Below are 19,931 nucleotides of genomic sequence, written 5' to 3'. Positions count from 1 at the left end.
GGGGAGTGAGAGGGACACCTGTCATTTCTTAGGGGCAGAAGCAGAGAACCATGGAGAGGGGCTCGACTGCAAGAGGCCCTGCAGCGAGGAGGGCAAGAGAGTGGCGCCACGAGCAGATAATAGAACGCAAATGATTCACAAGCTTGGGTCAGGAGACTGGCTCAGGACCCGGGGAGCGGGGAGAATGCCTAGGTTGTGTCCAGAGTTCCCCGGAGCATCGTGGGAACAGAGCCCCAGTGCGCGGTCCCCTACGGAAAGCTGGGACTCAGGCTTCCCAGTCCGCCCTCACCTGTAAGCCAGGCTCAAGCACTCGAAGAGCCGGGTGAGTGTCGGATCGATGCTGCGCGGCCCGAAGTCGGCGACACCCATGGGCCCCTCCTGGTCGCGTCGCCGGGTGAGCGAGTCGCTATGCGGCGAGGACACCATGAAGTGTCCGCTGTGGATGACCTGTGATCGGTGCAAACCACCCGCGCTGCGCCGGAGACTCGGATCTTCCGAGTCTGTATCAGAGTCCGAATCGGGGCAAGGGACGACCCGGGGCACCTGCAAATCCACTGCTAGATCCGCCAGAGCGCGCGCCATGGCCACTAAGTCGCCAACTCCCCTGCGCTCTGGGGAGCAGCCAGAGCGCCTACCGTAGCCAGCAGAACCTTATTACCATGACCACGCTCCAGTCTTCCTGATAGGTCCTGGGGTGGGCGTGTCCTGGTGGTGGGTGGGGTTTAAATTAGTATAATCAATGAGCCCGGTATGAAACTACCGGTCCTGGAGCTTGGGCGATGGCCTTTCTTTCTGTTATAAGCCCTTTTTAGTCTCTACTTCTCAGGTCTCAGAAAAGATTGTCTGGGGATGGGGCTGCAACCCGGTTGATAGAGTGCTTGCCTAGCGTGCATGAAGCCCTGGGTTCAATCATCCGAAAAAAAAAAAAAAAAAAAAAATGGCATGATGGCAAAGGTCTGGGGTATCGTTACAGGGAGGTAAAGGCAAAAAGACTAAGTTAGAGCCAACAATACGGCTAACACGTGAAGATGTTTGCCGTCAGGCCTGACGGCGTGAGTTCCAGTCCCAGGAATCACACGGTGCAAGAAGATACTGGACTTGTTTACGTTGACCTTTGAACTCCACACGTGTGCGTGGCACACGCGTTCCCAGACACACAAACACTAAATAACTAAGTAAATAAACGAAATATCAGAAGTTCAAGATCGCCCCCTGCTTCATAGTGAGTTTAATATGTCCCTCGCCTGCCTTTCTTCAGTTTTCCAGCATTCTGTGTGGCGGAACCCCAATGCTAGCTTGCACCCAACTTCTCTTATGATCGTCCTACACCTGTATAACAAAGTTCAGAAGGGGGGGGGTCCCTGAGGGTCCACCCTCTCTAGATCACCTCCCCTGTCCTCAAGCAGGCTTTCTGCTCAGAAAGTTCTCTCACTGACCCTGAGGTCCAGTATCCGATCCTGCCTTTTTTTTTTTTTTTAAAGGACAAACACCAAGCTGGGCATTAATAACAGCTACCTAACTGAACAGGTAAAAGTCCTCTTCTGAGACACCAGCTAAGGACGGCTCAGTGGTAGAGTGCTTACCTAACCTTCCCAAGGTCCTGGGTTCGATCCCCTGCACTGCACACACGCACACGCACACACACACACACACACACACACACACACACACAAAAGCAAAATCCTTGTCTGAGGCACACCTCACAGTAATGAAAACACAGCCAAGGATCTCAAAGCCTGATCTAGACGTGAAGATGTTTGCTCAAAGGCTGCTTTCTGTGCACCAGGCCTCCTATCCCAGGGGGAAAATCTCTGAGCTGTATTCCACAGACTCCACTCACTAGGGGAGTGGGGTGGAAGGATCCTCGGTGACCCTACTTTACACCCCCCCCACATCAGTTGTTCTTCAAACAAGCAGCTTCATTTGTGCCTTATTCTATTTCCCAGGCCCTGAGGAAAACCTTTAGAGACCTCAGCAATAAAAAAGATAGGCTAGTGCCAGGCGGTGGTGGTGCACACCTTTAGTTCCAGCACTCAGGAGGCAGAAGCAGGCAGATCTCTGTGAGTTCGAGGTCAGCCTGGTCTACCAAGCAAGTTCCACAACAGCCAAGGCTACACAGAGAAATCCTGATTCAAAAAAACAAGCAAACAACAAACCAAAAAAAAAAAAAAAAAAGATAGGCTTAAACCAGGTGGTGGTGGCGGCACAAGCCTTTAATCCCAGCACTTGGGAGGCAGAGGCAGGTAGATCTCTGAGTTTGAGGCCAGGCTGGTCCACAAAGAGAGTTCCAGGATAGCCAGGGCTACACAGAGAAACCCTGTCTCAAAAGAAAAGGGGAGAAAAGGGATAAAATAAAGATAGCTTGCTTATAAAAATCCCAGCACTGTGGAAGCTGAGACAAGATCATCACATTTAAAGGCCAACTTAGTCTACATAGAAAGTTCCAGACCAAGGCTCATCCAGCAAATAGGAAGCTGTGGGTTCAGTCTCTCAGCACTGCATAAACCAGGTGTGGTATTCACCTCTGCAATCTCAGCGCTGGGAAACAGAGGCAGAAGAGCAGGAGTTCAGAGCCATGCTGGCTACATGCAACTCTGAGACCAGTTTGGGACTACATAGTGAGACCCTGTCACTCCAAAACAAAACAGGGCCCGCGAGATGGCTCAGCGGGTAACGATACCTGCTGCCAAGCCTGATGACCAATCCTTGGAACCCACATGGTAGAAGAAGAGAACCAACTCCCACGAGCTGTTCCCCGACCTTCACCCAAGAACACTGTTGGCACATGGGCGTGTTTTCTCTCTCTGTCTCTCTCTCTGTCTCTCTGTCTCTGTCTCTGTCTCTCTCTCTCTCTCTCTCTCTCTCTCTGTGTGTGTGTGTGTGTGTGTCTTTCTCTCTCTCTCCCTCTCTGTCTCTCATGCACACACACACACTCATATACACACATGTACATAAACAAACACAATAAACATCTAAAAAGTCAAAATAAAACCTCCAAACAACAACAAAAATCATCGTAGTGCGCAACAAATACAAGAGTGCCCCAAAGTTTTGATTTTGTCCACAGTGGCATGACATGACATGACACGAGGCCTCTTCCAGGTGGCACGGTGTCAGCTGGCCTGGGTGACCTCTCGGTGCCTTTCTCCCTTGCCCTCTAGTACCCGATGCCCAGAGTTCGCAGCCTTTTAAATAACTCAGTCTGGTTCACGGTCCACAGGTTGCAGGATGAATCCTGACTGGGTGTGGAGACCCATTGTTTCCCAGCAATCCTTCCTGATGCCCTTTCAGCCTCCCAGGCTTGCCTCTTGAGATTTCTCCCTTAGACTTCCCACACAGAAGTACCACCTTCTCCTTGTGGTCCCCACGCCCTGGGTCCAATCACTACAAGTTGGATTTCCTTCTGCCGAGATTCACAGTGGGCGCACTGGCCTCTCTTTCCCACTAGGTGGCAAATTCCCTGGCAAAACCAGGAATCTGTGACTCTTACAGTTCAACTTCCCCCTTAAGAGCAAATGTGACACTAATGCACATAAAGTCAAAATAAATAAATTGTTCAGAAAAATATTTTGCCGGGTGTTGGTGACGCATGCTTTTAATCCCAGCACTTGAGAGGCAGAGGCAGGCGGATCTCTGTGGGTTCAAGGCCAGCTGGTCTACAGAGTGAGTTCCAGGACAGGCTCCAAAGCTACATAGAGAGACCCTGTCTCGAAAAACAAACAAACAAACATACAAGGAGAAAATGTGGCCAGACTTGGTGGCTCATGCCTTTAATCCCAGCACTCAGAAGGCAAAGGCAGGAGGATCCCTGTGAGTTTGAGGCCAACCTGGTCTACAGAGCTAGTTCCAGTGCAGCCAGGACTATACAGAGAAATCTTGTCTCAAGAAACAGAAAAAAAAAAGCTAGTGCATCTTTACGGAACAGAGGAGTTAGTCACATTTATCCGCTAGCTACGGTGTGTCCATCTGTCCATCTACCTACCCACCCCTTCATTCTCCCATCTATACGTCTGTCACCTCTGCATCCATCCATTATCCACGCACCTGTGTTCTAGCTGTACAGGACACCATTTACCCATCTCTCGTTCATCCATCTGTTCTGTATCCACCATGCCTTTCGTTATCTATCCATCTACCACCATCTATCTACCCACCCACCAATCCATTCACCATCTATTCATCCATTTGTTCGCCCATTGTCCATCTGTCTTAGTGACCTTTTCTATTGCTGGGAAGAGTCACCGTGATTGAGGCAACTCTTTTTTTTTTTTTTTTTAAATTTTGGTTTTTCGAGACAGGGTTTCTCTGTGTAACAGTCCTGGTTGTCCTGGAACTCACTTTGTAGACCAGGCTGATCTCAAACTCACTGAGATCCACCTGTCTCTGCCTCCCAAAGGCTGGGATTAAAGATGTGCACCACCACCACCCGGCGAGGCAACTCTTATAAAGGAAAACATTGAATTGTGACTCGCTTACAGTTTCAGAGGTTTGCTCCCTTATCACCATGGAGAGAAGCAAGGCAGCACGCAGGCAGACATGGTGCTGGAGGAGCTGAGAGTTTTTACATCTTGACTCACAGGAAGTAGTCTGAGACACTGGGCTGTATCTTGAGCATATAGGAGTCCTCCAAGTCTGCCTCCACAGTGACACTTCCTCCATCGTGGTCATACAGACTCCAATAAAGCCACACCACCTAATAGTGCCACTCCCTTTGGGGGCAATTTTCTTTCAAACCTCCATGCCATCCAAGTACCTACTGTTCATCTATCCATCCAAGCGTCTCCTTCCCCATCCCATTGTCTGCACGTTCATTCACTCACCATTTGCCCATCCACCCCTTTACCAACCGATCACTCTCCCTACCATCCATCCGTTCAACGGTGCCTTAGTTACTTTTCCTGTCGCTGTAATAAAGTGCTCTGGCAAAAGCAAATTAAGGGAGGAAGTGTTTGCTCTGGTGCATAGTTCAAAGGCACTGTCGTGCCGCAGAGGAGAGGGGAAGGTAGCGGGGAGCTTGGAGCATCTGGTCACAGCAGGACACAGAAAGCAGGAAAGGTGCTGCGGCTTAGTAACCTTTCTCCGTGAATGCAGTCCAGGATCCCAATTAGGGACTGGAGCTGCCCACAGTGGGTGGGTCATATCTCAGTGAACAAAATCAGAAGAATCCCTTTCTGGACCTGTCCACAGGCTTATCTCAAAAGTAGCTCCAGATTCTTGAGATGACAATAATATCACTATCATATCAACAATCCAGCCATCTACCTTTTTTTTTAAGGCAGGGTCTCACTTTATAGCTCTGATTGGCCTAGAACTCACTCTGAAGATGAGCCTGGCCTCAGACTCAGAGATCCGCCTGCCTCTGCCTCCTGAGCACTGTAATTAAAGGCAGGCACCACCATACCTGGCCTGATCCACCAATTCTTGTACCCAGCCATGTATGTAACATCCAATCATCTCTCTATAAATATATCTACCCACCCATCTATTATCTTTCTACCTATCAATCTGCACACACAGGAGGGGGTGGGGAGAGAGAAAATTAAATCCATACTTTATGCGCCTGTCTCAGTGCTAAGCATCCACATTTTTGGAGCATGGACCAACTGCAGTTAAACAACAACTTGGAAAAGTACCAGGTGTGAAGATGCATGCCTGTGGTCCAAGGGGGCTGAAGGAGGAGGGTCAGGAGTTCAAGACAAGCCAGGGCTACGGGGCTAGACCCTGTGTCAAATGAGACAACAAATCAAAAAGTAATTATCTAGTACTTTGCTCTCCACGTGCCATAGAGATCCAAATAAATTAACAGACAACAAGATGGCTCAGTTGGCAAAAGCACTTGCTGCCTAAAGACCTGAGTTTGATCCCTAAGCTCCACATGGAGGAAGCAACCAACCTCTATAGCTATCCTCTGACCTCCACATGTGCCAAGCCAGTCTTGTGCATGGACACGCGCGCGCGTGCACGCGCACACACACACACTAAATAAATGAAAATTTAACATGAAAGGGAAAACTGGGGCTGGGTGGTGGTGCACGCTTTTAATCCCTGCACTCAGGAGGCAGATGCAGGTGGATCTCTGTGATTTCGAGGCCAGCCTGGTCTACAGAGCAAGTTCCAGGACAGGCTCCAAAGCTACAGAAGAACCCTATTTCGAAAAACAAACAAAACCAAAAAAGGGAAAACTGGAGCTGGAAAGATGGATCAGCAGTTGAGGACGCTTGTTCTAGTCCCAGCACCCGCATGGTGGCTCACAAACACCTGTAACTCCAGTTCCAAGGGATCTAATGCCTTCTTCCCCAGGCGCACACATGGTGCACATACACACATGCAGGAAAAGCTCTCCTACACATGAAATAAAAATAAATCTAAGAAAAATGAAGTTAAAAAATTAAGCATTCCCTTTGATCCCAGCACTCAGGAGGCAAAGGTAGGCAGATCTGAGTTTAAGGCCAGCCTGGTCTACAGAGTGAGTTCCAGGACAGCAAAAGCTACACAGAGAAACCCTGTCTCAGAGGGGGGGAGGCAATGACAATGTTCATGGGCCGTGAGAGAGGGAATCAGAAGCTGAGAAGGTACAGATACGGGTTTTTTTTTTGTTTTTGTTTTTGTTTCTTTCCGGAGAGGCAGGACTTTTGTTTATTTATTATTTATTTGATTTTTTTTTTTTACAATAGGATCTTTTGTGACCTAGAATGTACTCTGTAACTGTGGATGACTTTGAACTTCTGAGCCCCAGCCCCCACCTTTTGAGTACTGAGGATCACAGTGGGTCACTGCCACCGCTGGCACAGGGCACAGATGTGGAGTTCCTTTTCCGCTGATGCAATTTGCTGGATTCGACAGTAGAAGTGGTTGTGCAACCCTGAACATGCCAAGAACCATTGAAAACACGGGCAGGAAAGGGGTGGGGCAGCAAGACGGTTCAGTGGGTAAAGGGGCTCACTACCAAACCTGAAGATCTGACTTTGAGCCCCAGAACCCACATGGTGGCAGAAGAGGACAAATTCCTAAAAGTTCTCCTCTGACTGCCGTGTGCACCTTGGCACACCCCTATGCATATAATCACAAGGAATAAATATAATTCAAAGTTTTATCAAAAAGAAAATAGATGAGCCGGGTGGTGGTGGCGCATGCCATTAATCCCAGCACTCAGGAGGCAGAGGCAGGCGGATTTCTGTGAGTTCAAGACCAGCCTGGTCTACAAGATCTAGTTCTAGAACAGGCTCCAAAGCCACAGAAAAACCCTGTCTTGAAAAACCAAAAAAAGAAAAAGGAAAAAAGATGAATTTTATAATACATAACTTATATCTCATTTAAAAAAATAACTTGGGGGCTGGGCTGGAGAGATGGCTCAGAAGTCAAGAGTACTGACGGCTCTTCCAGAGGTCCTGGATTTAATCCCCAGCAGCCACACAGCAGCTTGAAGCTGTCTGTAACTCCAGTTCTAGGGGATCTGACACCCTCTTCTGGCCTCTGAGGGCACTAGGCATACTGTGTGGCACACAAACATGCATGCAGACAAAACACATAAAAATAAAACAAAAATAGGGACTTGTATAGGCGGGTCAACCAGATAGGAAGTAGAGGCCGGGCGATGAGAACAGGAGAATTCTAGGAAGGAGGAAGCCCATTCCTCCCAGTCCTGCCCAGATCACCGAACAAGCAGGATGTGATCTGCCCTACTGAAAAAGGTATTGAGCCATGTGGCTAACATAGATAAGAATAATGGGTTAATATAATCTACAATAGCTAATAAGAAGCCTGAGCTAATGGGCCAATCAGTTTATAACCTAATGTAGACTCTGTGTAATTTCTTTGGGGGCTTACCGGCTGTGGGACCTGAACAGAACATAAACCCCAACAAAGCAAGCCCGGACCTCGTATTACAGAATGGCACCCAACATTGGGAAACTGCATCTACATAAAGCCTGAAAGAGCTTAAAAAGTAATTCTAGACAAAAAAAAAAAATAATAGAATAAAGCATGGCTTCTTGGTAGCAGCAATTTCTCAGGTCTGCTCTGCTTGCTAGAGGCAAGCACTCTCATTTAAGAGAGGCTTCCTGACTCAGCTTTAGCTGTAAAACCTTACAGCTCTTTTAAAAGGTCCTGCCACAAACCACTTAAACAGTGTTAAGAAAAAGCTAAATGCATGCTTTTTGGTCTTCAGCAGTAGCAGAAAAAAAGCCACACCATTTTAAAATATCGTCTTTCTGGTCCATCCTGCAAGGGAAAACTCTAAATCTTCCAGGCAGGCGGTCTGACTACAGAGCATTTAAATATGGTTTGTGAGCAGAACGCCGCAGCTTGCTTGCTGGAAGGGACCTTAAAATGCCATAGAGTTGTGATAATAAACATGGCTCCGGCTGGTACCTCCACCATGAGCCTAAATCTCGCAAAGCTAAGAAATGGGCTGGATCCAGCCGTCAAAGCCACTGCTTTAATCCTGCCCATATTGCTTAGTAAATTAAAGACTCATGTGGTCAAAAAAAGAGAGATGTGCAGTAAAGAGAGATTCAAAGACAAAAAAACCCTCTAAATGATTTATAGTGTGTTAAAAACATATATAGGCTTAAAAAAGGTTAAAGTCAGTTTATAAGTTAAAAAAAAGGTTAAAGTCCTAAAAAAAAAAAAGAGAGAGTACTTGGGTGTGGTGGTACACACCTTTAATTCCAACACTTGGGAGATGGAGGTAGACTGACCTCTGTGACTTCAAGGTGTGGTGGCACACACCTTTAATCCCAATGCCTGGGAGGCAGAGACAGACAGATCTCTGTGAGTTCAAGGTGTGGTAGCACACACCTTTAATCCCAGCACTGGGGAGGCAGAGACAGACAGATCGCTGTGAGTTCAAGGATAGCCTGGTTTACAGAGGGAGTTCCAGGACAAAGATACACAGAGAACCTGTCTCAAAAAGCCAAAAGTTAAAAGTAAAAATAAAAGAAACAGAGGTTAAAATAAAGCCACATAAAGATGAAAATACACAGAGAATCTTTATACTGTATGCTATTGTGCTCTCTTTAAATTGTTTGAATGCTGAGGAAGGAGCAACAGCTGCTAAAAGATATTTGCTTATAAATGTTGCTAAATTAATCCAAGATAGGTATTTTGAAAATACCTTGACTTGACTTCAAAATTGAAGTCAAAAGGTATGTTACTTTGGAGAAGAGATTTTGCTTTTGTTTCCACAGGAAATGAGAAATTGTGGATTCATTCTGAGTTAAGAAAAATCAGGTTTGATCAAGGAAGACCACCTGAGAAATCTCCGGTGGGTGGGAACAGATGGCCCAGATGTCAGAGTTCTACATCCAGAACAGATTCAAGACTGCTGCCTGAGATGATCAAGACTCACAGGATACTCCAGTCAGGACTTGATAATAAATCTAAATTTTTGCCGGGCGGTGGTGGCGCACGCCTTTAATCCCAGCACTCGGGAGGCAGAGGCAGACGGATCTCTGTGAGTTCGAGGCCAGCCTGGTCTACAAGAGCTAGGTCCAGGACAGGCTCCAAAGCCACAGAGAAACTCTGTCTCGAAAAACCAAAAAAAAAAAAAAAATCTAAATTTTTTTTAGGTCCCCATAAGATTATCAGCACCCCCAAGCAGCCAGAAGTAACCTGGAAAACTATGCCCACATTCCCAAAAAATGGACTATGGATATTTTCCTTTGTTTATAAAAAAAAAAAGAGGGGGAAGTGGTGTGGGAGAATTGTCTGTATTCTGTCCATCATGTTTTAAATAAACGCTGATTGGCCAGGCAGGAAGTATAGGCAGGTCAACCAGACAGGAAGCAGAGGCCGGGCGATGAGAACAGGAGAATTCTAGGAAGCAGGAAACCCATTCCTCTGCAGTCCTGCCCAGATCACCGAACAAGCAGGATGTGATCCGCCCTGCTGAAAAAGGTACTGAGCCATGTGGCTAACATAGATAAGAACAATGAGTTACTATAAGTTACAAGAGTTAATAAGAAGCCTGAGCTAATGGGCCAATCAGTTTATAACCTAATGTAGACTCTCTGTGTGATTTTCTTTGGGGCTGACTGGCTGTGGGAACTGGGCAGGACAGAAACCTCCACAGAGCAGGCCCCCATGCTACAGACTAGAATGCTATATGTGATTGTTTTCTGGTCATCCTCTCAATTGTGGGTGTGTAGTTAACAGTTCCACGCCCATTTTACAGATGGAAAAATCAAGGCTCCCGGGGGTGCCATTATTCAGAGAGGTGAAGTGAGGGCTGGTGATAGACGGCTAGTAAAGTCACAGGAGTGTTTGGAGGATTTGCTTTAGGGTTTTTTTCTTTTTGTGTTTTTCAATTAATTAAGTAACTTTTTGTAGTGAGAACTGCAGGCAGGCCTGCTTTTCATCCTGTCTGGCTCCCAGCTGCCTGCTAGCTTGTGCCCCAAAATAACAAAACACAAACTGTATTCATTTAAACACTGCTTGGCCCATTAGTTTCAGCTTCCTACTAGCTAATTCTCACATCTCTTGCTTTAACCCATATCTAACAATCTATGTAGCACCACGAAGTAGTGCTTTACCGGGATGATTCTAGCATACTGTTCATCTTGGGCGGGAGCTTCATCGCATCTTTCTCAGAGAGGAGAGGCATGGCATCTGTCTGAGGCATCTGCCTGAGCCATCTACCTCACTTCCTTCTTCCTGTTTTGTCTACTCCACCCACCTAAGGGCGGGCTTATTAAATGGGCCAAGGCAGTTTCTTTATTAACGAATGAAATCAACACAAGCAGAAGACTCTCCCACATCAACTTTTGGAATTTTTTTTGTTTGTTTCTTGTTTGTTTTTGAGAAAGGGTTTCTCTGTCTAGCCCTGGCTGTCCTGGAACTCACTTTATAGATCAGGCTGGCCTCAAACTCACAGAGAGCCTGGCTCTGCCCCCCAAGTGCTTGGATTAAAAGTGTGTGCCATCACCACCCAGCTTCTTTGTTTAATTTTTTTTTTTTTTTTTTGAGACATGGTCTTATGTAGCTAGAAAGATTCAGGGCACAATGGCTTATGCCTCTAATCAGCACTTGAGAGGCTGATTGCAGGAGAATTATGGTGAGTTGGGGGCCAGTCTAAGCTACATAGTGAGTTCCAAGCCAGAAAAGACTTTGATGAGAGTCTGTTTCAAAACCCAGAGAGAGACTCACTGTGTGACTGATTGGTAACAAGGAGGGGAGCTACTTCCTTGTTTCTGTGTGAGCACTGAGCTCCTGCATGAGGGAGGCAAAATGTCATTGAAGTGTGGGCTGTGGAGACGGCTCAGCAAGTGCTCACTGCGCACTCTGCCAACCGAGTGTGATCCCCAGGCCCCGTGTGGTGAAAGGAGAGAACAAACTCCTGCAATCTGTCCTCTGACCTCTGACCTTCACACACTGATAAACGTAACGGCGTTAAAGAAAGGACGTCAGATTGGACTAATTTTCATAACAGAAGTATCCAATTTTTCTATCAAACATATGAGCCTCAGGGCTGGGCTTGGGGTTCAGTTGGCTGTAGGCTTGCCTAGAATACACAAAGCCCTGTATTTGATTCCCATCCCTACGTCAGTTTGGAACAAGCGGCACAAGGCTGTAATCCCAACACTCAGGAGATGGGAACGTGAGGGTCAGAAGTTCAAGGTCATCCTTCTCAGCTAAGTAGCAGGTGCTAGACCCTGTCTCAAGAAAATAAAAGTTGGGGGCTGGAGAGATGGCTCAGCAGTTAAGAACACTGATGGCTCTTCCAGAGGACCAGAGATCAATTCCTGGCACCCACAGCTCACAGCTCACCACTGTCTGCAACTCCAGTTCCAGGGGCTCCAACGCCCTCACACAGACATACGTGCAGGCAAAACACCACTGCCATAAAATAAATTAATCAAAAGTAAAATAAAAAAAATAAAAGTGACCCTGACATGGTAGCGCACACCTTTAGTCTCAACCCTCGGGAGGCAGAGGCAGGCGGATCTCCGAGTCTGAGGCCAGCCTGGTCTACAGAGTGAGTTCCAGGACAGCCAGGGATACACAGAGAAACCCTGTCTCGAAAAGAATAATAAAATAAAACTTAAAAAGCGTCTCAAGCCAAGAGTGACAAAACACTAACTTCCTTGCTTGGGAGGCTGTGGCGCAGTGAGACTCTGTCTCACAACAACAATAACAACAAAACCACTGCTACCCACGCAGCTGTGACCGTTCTGCGCAGGCCGCCTCTGGTCCTTCCTGAAAAAAAACGCTGATCTCTGGCTCCGAGAGGAAAACGGGGTTGAGGAGGCAAAGAAGGAGAGGAAGAAGAGGTGGAGGAATTGGACCAGCACGCCTGCTGTGAGTTCATCCATTCTTCTCTCTGCCGTCTACCATGGCCATCCGCCTACTTTCTTTCAATCCCTCCCGCGGTGATCAATGTGTCGATCCACCTGTTGTTCGTCTACCTCCAGCATCTCTCTGTCCACCCATCTATCCATCCCATCCAACTCAGCCGGCGGCCATGTTCATTCTCTCTCTCCCCCTCCCCCACCTCTAGGCCTCCTGAGTGCTGGAATCACAGGTGCGTGGCGCCTCACCTGGCTTCACCTATCTGTCCGCTCACCCACCGCTCATCTCCTACCGTATCTCCATACACATGCTCACCTACTTCTCCATGTAAAATTTGCTATTATTATTGTTATTATTAGTGTGCCCTCGCTTGTGTGCGCACGCTTGGTGTCATGGTGTACACAAGGAGGCCAGATGGCAACTTTTGAGAGTCTGTTCTCTCTGTCTACTGTGGGTTATAAAGATTAAACAGAGGCAGAGGCCACCAAGCCCTCTTACAGGCCCCCTTTCTCCCTCCCTCTCTCCCTCCCTCCCTCCCTCCCTCCCTCCGTTCCTCTCTCTCTCTCTCTCTCTCTCTCTCTCTCTCTCTCTCTCTCTCTCTCTCTCAGCAGGTCTTACGTAGCTGGAGCTAGCCTGGAACTCACTACACAGCCAAGGATGGCCTTGAACTCCTAATCCTACTGCCTCTGCTTTCAGAATATTGGAATTGCAAGAACTTGCCACCACATCTCGTTTATTTATTCTTCATCTACTTGCTTCATCTACTTGCTGCCCAAACACCCACCCTCATGTGTGTGAAAGTCAAGAGGGGAGCTCAGAGGCTCTGCCCCCTTGCAACTCAGCAGGCAGAATGCCCAGCAGAGATCAGAGAGGGACAGAAACAATGCCACAGAAGGTGGAGGTCAGTGAATGTAGGGGCACTTGTGCCCGAGGGGTCACAGAGGACACACAACGAGAAAGCATGCTTGCCAAAGACTGAGTGGGAACTGGGCACACAGATGTCAGAGAGCGTACCTGGGGATGGAATGGGGGTAGGGGGACTGGGGAACCAAAGTGGCAGGCCACTTCACTGGCTGGGCTGAGGTGGGGTCCAGAAGTCCACACAGCTGCTAAGCCCACTGGCTCACCCGGGCCAGGACATAGGCAGTCGTATTCTAGTTCTGCCTAAAAGCCTGGCTCCAGTGTCCCTCATAGTGCAGCTTGGGGTGAGTCTGCCAGGAATCCCCCACTGAGGGGTTGAGGTGTAGCTCAGTGGTAGATCCCCCCACACACACCCACACCCACGTGTATTAGGTTCCTCTCCAGCACCACAAACAATAGAAATCAGTAAAGTGTGGCCATTGGATCATGGCTGGGTGGTAGATTCCAGCTTGAAACACGATCAGCTTATCTTCCGGGGGCTGGATGTGGTGGCAAGTGCCTAGAACGTCAGCACTCGGGAGGCTGAGGCAGGAAGATAAGGCAGGCTGGGCTACGTAGTGAGGGGACGGGTCTGGGGCTTTTGCCATCAAGACTGAGTTCAATACCAGTAACGGAAGCAGAGAACCACTTCCCACAAGTTGTCCTACACACCCGCCGCCACACTAAATAAATAAATATAAAAGAAGTGGGTACAGTGGTGCACACCAATGCCCCTTGACTGGTCCTTGTCCCACCATGCCTCACTTCCTCCTTCATTTCTCTTTTTAAAGCAGAACAAAGAAAAATTCTGGGGGTTTTTTTTGTTGTTGTTTGTTTGTTTGTTTGTTTGAGGTGGGATGTGTGTATAGGTCACTATATAGCCTCGCTGATCTCAGACGCCCAACAGGCTACCTGCCTCTGCCTCCTGAGTGCTGGGGCACATCTGGTTGTTGCTGCTTGTTTATTCTTTGCTTTTTCCTTTGGAGACAGCGTGTCATGTAGCCCAGGCTGGACTCGAACTCCAGCTCTTTTCCTGTCCCCAGTGCTGGGATCACAGACCTGGCACCGTCATATCCAGTTCGTGCAGTGCTGGTGATGGAACTAAGGGCTTCACGCAGACTAGGCGGCACCTTTGCCACTGATCCCTACTGTGTAGTGGTTTGGTAGTGGCCATATCATGCAAGCATGGCTGACTAGATTTGGGCATTGGTGACTGTGAGGCTTGATTGTGACCAAAGTCACACGTCAATGGTATTAAAGAGGGTGGAAACCACCAACCCCTTATTTGGGCAGCAAGATGGGTCAGCTGGTAAGGGTTGCCTCTCCAGCCTGGAGATGTGAGTTTGATTCCCAGAACCCACGGAAAGCCGGAAGAGAACCAACTCCATAAACGTTGTTCTCTGACCTCCGCAACTGCAACCCCTTCAAAATCATGTTTGTGTGTGCAGACACACACACACTGACACACAGAGACATAGACACTCAGACACACACAGAGACATAGACACACACAGATACACACACACAAAGGAAGAAAAGAAGGAAGGAAACAAACAAACAAAAAACTATATATACTCGGTGTGGTAGAGCACACCTCTAGTCCCAGCACTCTAGAGGTAAGGGCTGGCAAATCTCTGTGAGTTTGAGCCCAACCTGGTCTACAGAGTATTCTAGGACAGCCAGGGCTACACAGAGAAACCCTGTATCAAAAAAAAAAAAAAAAAGCAAAACAAAACAAGAATACAATGTTATTTTGGTCCCAGTGAGTCTGAGACTGGAACTCACTAATGTAGCTCAGGCTGGCCTCAAACTCATGACACCCCTCTTACTTAAGTCTCTTGAGTGTTGGGATTGTGGGTGTGCACCACAACAAAGGCTTCATATAGGGAACGGAACCCCTGACTTCGTGCACATTGAGCAAGCACTCACCCAAAGGACCCACACTCCCGGCCCCTGCCTTTCTTCTCTATAATGTCAGATGTCTTGGTAATTTGTTAAAGTAACAAAAAATTCCAGGTACAGTGATTGAACTGAACCTCTAGTGTCCCTCCCGTCCCCCCCACCGGCCCCCATCCTGTCTTGCTCCTCCCCTCATACCCCCATGCTATTAGTTAGTGGGAGAGTCGTTGAAAATTTAACCCTTCTTGCCAGGCATTGTGGTGTACACTTTAATCCCAGAACTCTGGATCTCTGTGACTTGGAGGCAAGCCTAGTTTACATAGTAAATTCCAGGACAGCCAGAGGTACACAGTAAGACCTTGCATGGAAGAGAGAGAGGGAAAGGGAGAGAGAAAAAGAAAAAGACAAAGAGACAGAAAGAGAGAAAGGAAAAAGAAAAACGTAAATAAAATATAACCATTCACCCTGGTCTCCATTAGCTACCACCTATGCTTAAACTATCTGGGGTCACCAGTAATTTTAAAAAGCAAAAACAGCCGGGCAGTAGTGATACATGCTTTTAATCCCAGCACTCGGGAGGCAGAGGGAGATGGATCTCTGACTTCGAGGCCAGCCTGGTCTACAGAGCTAGTTCCACGACACTTAGGGCTGTTACACAGAGAAACCCTGTCTCGAAAGCCCTCCCCCGAAAGAGTAAAAACATAGTCTCCATTAGAATGTAGCCAAACACTACAGCTGCCTGCTAGACTTATCTAGTGGTTTAATCAAAGCATTCAATCATATCCTCAGTCATCTCAATCATGCAAGTTCTGGTCTAGCCTGGTGTGGTGGCATATGCCTGCAATCCCAGCACTCAGAAAACCAAGATAGTAGGACCAGGACAGCCTGAGCGACATAGCGAGTTCCACACACTAACCTGGGCGACCCAACAAGATCCTGTCTCAAAATGTCTTAGAAAGTAGGAAATGAACATGTTAGCATATTCCTGTCATCTCGGCTCTTGGGAGGTCGAGGCAGGAGGGTTAGGAGTTCAAGGCTAGCTTCTGCTACATAGAGAGTTTGAGGCCAGGGCTTTGGGAGACCCTTTCTCAACATCCCCTCTTAAAAATAACTAATTACGAACTGCACCAAAACACCCATCCCAACACAAACAGATAAGTAAAGAAAAAAACCTGGAGCAGGGGCTGGGACTCAGTGCTAGGGTTCAGCCACCTGGACCGAGAAGAAAAAAGTCAATACAAACAGTAACAAGGGCTGGAGAGACGCCTCAGCCCTTACAAGCTTGTCCTGTTTCTGCAGAGGGCCCGTGCTCAGTTCCCAGCACCCTCAGCTCCAGCTACAATTTGGTCTCCAAGGGCATTTGCACTCATGTGCACGTAACATATATACACACAAATTAAGACTTGAAAAACAACAGGGTCTCACTGTATAGGAGGCATTGAACTCACACAGACCTGTGTGCCTCTGCCTCAGAGTGCTGGGATTTAGGGTGTGTGCCACCAATCACACCCAATAAAAAGAAATTTTTAAATAACAACTTGCTAAACGCGGAGGCAAATATCTTTAATCCCAACACTAGAGAGGCAGACACCTGTGAGTTCAAGGCCAGCTAGAGCGACACGGGGAGACCCTGTAAACAATAAAAAGGACCGAGGACCACTGCCGCAGCTTCAGGGCTGTCGCACCTGACTGTAATAACTGTTGGGGAGCAGGAGGGTGACCCGTCTCTCAGGTCTCCTCTGTACCGGTGCAGGTCTGGAAAGTCCCTGACTCTGGTAGAGGAGACGTGGAGGGGGGTGGGGGGGCTCACCCACTGCTGTGCCGGAAGTTTGGCGGGTTGGACCAGCGGAAAGTAGGCAAAGGAGACTGACTGACCTCAGGGTTCCCCCAGCAGTCTCCCCAGAAGCCTTGCATCATAGGAAGGGGGGGTGGGAGAGAGGAAGGAAGGGCAGAGAAGAGAGGAAAGGACAGAAAGACAAAGAAAGACAGAGGAAAGAGAAAGGAGAAAGAGACAGAGACAAAGAGGAGAGAGAGGGAGATTTTTTTAAAAGGGACGGGCAGAGAGATGGAGAGAGAGTGAAATACATACAAAGAAAGAAACAGGCCAGGTGGTGGCGCACGCCTTTAATCCGAGCACTCAGGAGGCAGAGGCAGGCGGATCTCTGAGTTCGAGGCCAGCCTGGTCTACAAGAGCTAGTTCCAGGACAGGCTCTAGAAACTACAGGGAAACCCTGTCTCAAAAAAAAAAAAAAAAAAACTAGTTCCAGGGGCTGGAGAGATGGCTCAGAGGTTAAGAGCAATGGCTGCTCTTCCAGAGGTCCTGAGTTCAATTCCCAGCAACCACATGGTGGCTCACAACCATCTGTAATGAGGTCTGGTGCCCTCTTCTGGCCTGCAGGCATACATGGAGGCTGAACACTGTGTACATAATAAATAAATCTTTAAAAAAAAAAAAAAAAGAACTAGTTCCAGGACAGGCTCCAAAGCTACAGAGAGACCATGTCTCGAAAAAAAAAAAGGAAAGAAAGAAACAGATCAGAAAGAGAGACATGCAAAGAAAAAGAGAGATCAAAGAAAGACAAAAAGAAAAAGAGATTAAAGAGAGAGGCATAAGGAAACAGAAATAGACACAGGGACAAAGATAAAGCTAGAGAGGCGGAGAGAGAGAAAAGGAAGACAGAGACACAGAGAGAGTGATGAGGGAAGAAAGCAAAAAAAGATGAGGAGACAGAGGAAGAGAGAGAGAGAAAGACTGGGAGTCAAAAGGCACAGCACAGACATGGATGGTTACAATCTGTCCATTTTCCAGGTAGAAAAGTTGAGGCCACTTAGCAGATAAATTCCAAAGTGTAGCCTCTTCCTTTGTGCATTATCGGAAGACATTACCTCCAGCTTCCTCATGTGCCTGGGTGAATCCTGTGTCCATTGCTTAGAAGAAGAGGGGGACCCTAGAGAAGGGGTGACAGCCAAAGTTGCCCCATCCCAAGTTACCATCTACCTGGGGAAGAGCAGGGTCAGACCCGGCCATGGAGTTAGATGATTGGGGCTTCCTGGGACAGAGCTCAGGGGTGCAGGGCACAGACGGAAGCTCTCCTACCACACGATCTTGGGCTCCACTACACAAGGAGAAGGAGCACACGGCAGGCGCCACTCAGTGGCTTTGGAGATTGGTTTGGACTCCGCAGAGGCCACCACCACGACGCAGCATGCCATTTACCTTGTATTGTCATTGCAAAAAGTACAACAGGGTCAGGGAGAGGGCTCAACTGGCAAATGCCACACCTGGTGACCTGAGTTCAATCCCCGGGTCCCACATGGTGGAGAGAGAAACTCTAGAGAGCTGTCCTCCGACCGCCGCATGCATGCGCCCATACACTTATACAAATGTCACACACCACTATGTGCCCATACGCATACAGCCACACACCAACAAATTAAGATGTAAAATAATAGTAATCATAAGACATGGTAGAACCTGGGAATACTGATGTAGAGGACAAACAGTCTGACAGCTTTTTCAAAGGGACTTAGGAATAGAAAGCTTTCTGACGCCGGCTGCGGCTGGCTTCTCTCTGCCTGGAATGTCAGCCTTGACTCCTCCAGCATAATACGTTCATGCCCGCTCTGCCAGGGCATCAGGCCACTGGACAAGATGGAAAATGTGCCTCAGGGACAATTCATTTCGGGTCACACACCTGCTGAGTCTGATTGTGAAACAAAAGTTGAGGTGACCTCCCCCCACCCCCCGAGCCATCCAGTAGGCAACGGCTCTGGGACTGTCAACTCAACCAGGATTCCGGTCTAGCCCCGGAGGCACAGCGGTATTGATCAGTGTCACGACTAGCGCTGGCAATGTTCTGTCCCTTGCCCCGGTCGGGGGTCCCTCTTCTCCACTGTCAGGACCATCAGCTTCAAAGAGGAGAGGCAGGGATGGGCCACCTTGTCGGAGTCTCCGCCTTAAGGCATGTGGGTACGGAGAGAGGTGCAGTGGAGAAGGCAGGTACATGGCATATGGACACTTAGGATCTGATCTAGGACAGGGTCACACCCACACAGCCTGCCGAGGCAGGGTAGGCATTTCCTTGCCTACAGTATTTCTAGCCTCAGGTACAGCTAGGTGGAATGAAGCCAGAGGAAGCCAGAGGAAGCCAGTGGAAGAGTCAGAGGGGGAAACAGCATTATGTATGATCAGGCTGCCAGGGTTCACATCCTAGCTCTGCTACATCTAGGCTGTGCGACCTCCAGCCACTGCCTTGACCTCTATGGGCCTCTGCTTCCTAAACTGCAAAGCATAGATAATATCCTTTCTAGCTTGGGTGGTCATAAAGGAGGAACGGGGCCAAGAAAAACCCCACGTGGTATTTAGTTTGCAGTCAATGTAAGGAGTTTCCTGTTCCTTCTAATTTGCTTTGTTTTCAAGACAGGGTTTCTCTGTGTATCCTTGGCTGTCCTGGAACTCACTCTGTAGACCAGGCTGGCCTCAAACTCACAGAGATCCGCCTGCCTCTGTCTCCTGAGTGCTGGGATTAAAGGCTTGTGTTCCCATTCCTTCTTTCTGTGGCCAAAGACAGCCCTCAGTTTTTTGGTCATTGTTGTTATTGCTATAATTATTATTATTGGTGGTGGTGGTGGTGGTGGTGGTGGTGGTGTTGGTGTTGGTGGTGGTGGTGGTGGTGGTGGTGTGTGTGTGTGTATGTGTGTGTGTTGCTCTTTCGAGACAGGGTCTCACTATGTAACCTTGGCTGGCCTCATTATGGAAACCAGGCTGGCCAGCCTTGCGCTCATAGAGATCTGCCTGCTTAGGCCCCCACGGTGCTGGAATTAAAGGCGTGTGCCACCACGCA

At 48.2% G+C, this 19,931-nt stretch overlaps 1 protein-coding gene across 10 annotated transcripts in view; it reads right to left on the bottom strand.

The window, feature by feature from the left end:
• The window catches only part of Mlxipl (MLX interacting protein like), a 51,945-nt gene that overhangs the window by 30,534 nt on the left and 1,480 nt on the right, over nt 1–19,931 (bottom strand). For 4 of the 10 annotated variants that reach the window (XM_038344825.1, XM_038344827.1, XM_038344828.1 and 1 more), the window contains exon 1: nt 290–652. The exons of 2 other annotated variants lie outside the window; for them this stretch is intronic. In XM_038344825.1, coding sequence (XP_038200753.1) covers nt 290–582 — 293 coding nt within the window. In that variant the 5' untranslated portion in view covers nt 583–652. Of the gene's footprint in view, nt 1–289; nt 655–19,931 lie in introns of those variants that run through there. 4 more of the 10 variants (XM_038344829.1, XM_038344831.1, XM_042055871.1 and 1 more) reach the window with 3 other exon arrangements.

The sequence above is a fragment of the Arvicola amphibius genome, chromosome 10 (genome assembly GCF_903992535.2).
Source record: "Arvicola amphibius chromosome 10, mArvAmp1.2, whole genome shotgun sequence".
NCBI classification, from domain to species: domain Eukaryota; kingdom Metazoa; phylum Chordata; class Mammalia; order Rodentia; family Cricetidae; genus Arvicola; species Arvicola amphibius.
The sequence above is the reverse complement of the archived record's forward strand: the minus strand, read 5'-3'. Positions and strand labels throughout refer to the sequence as shown.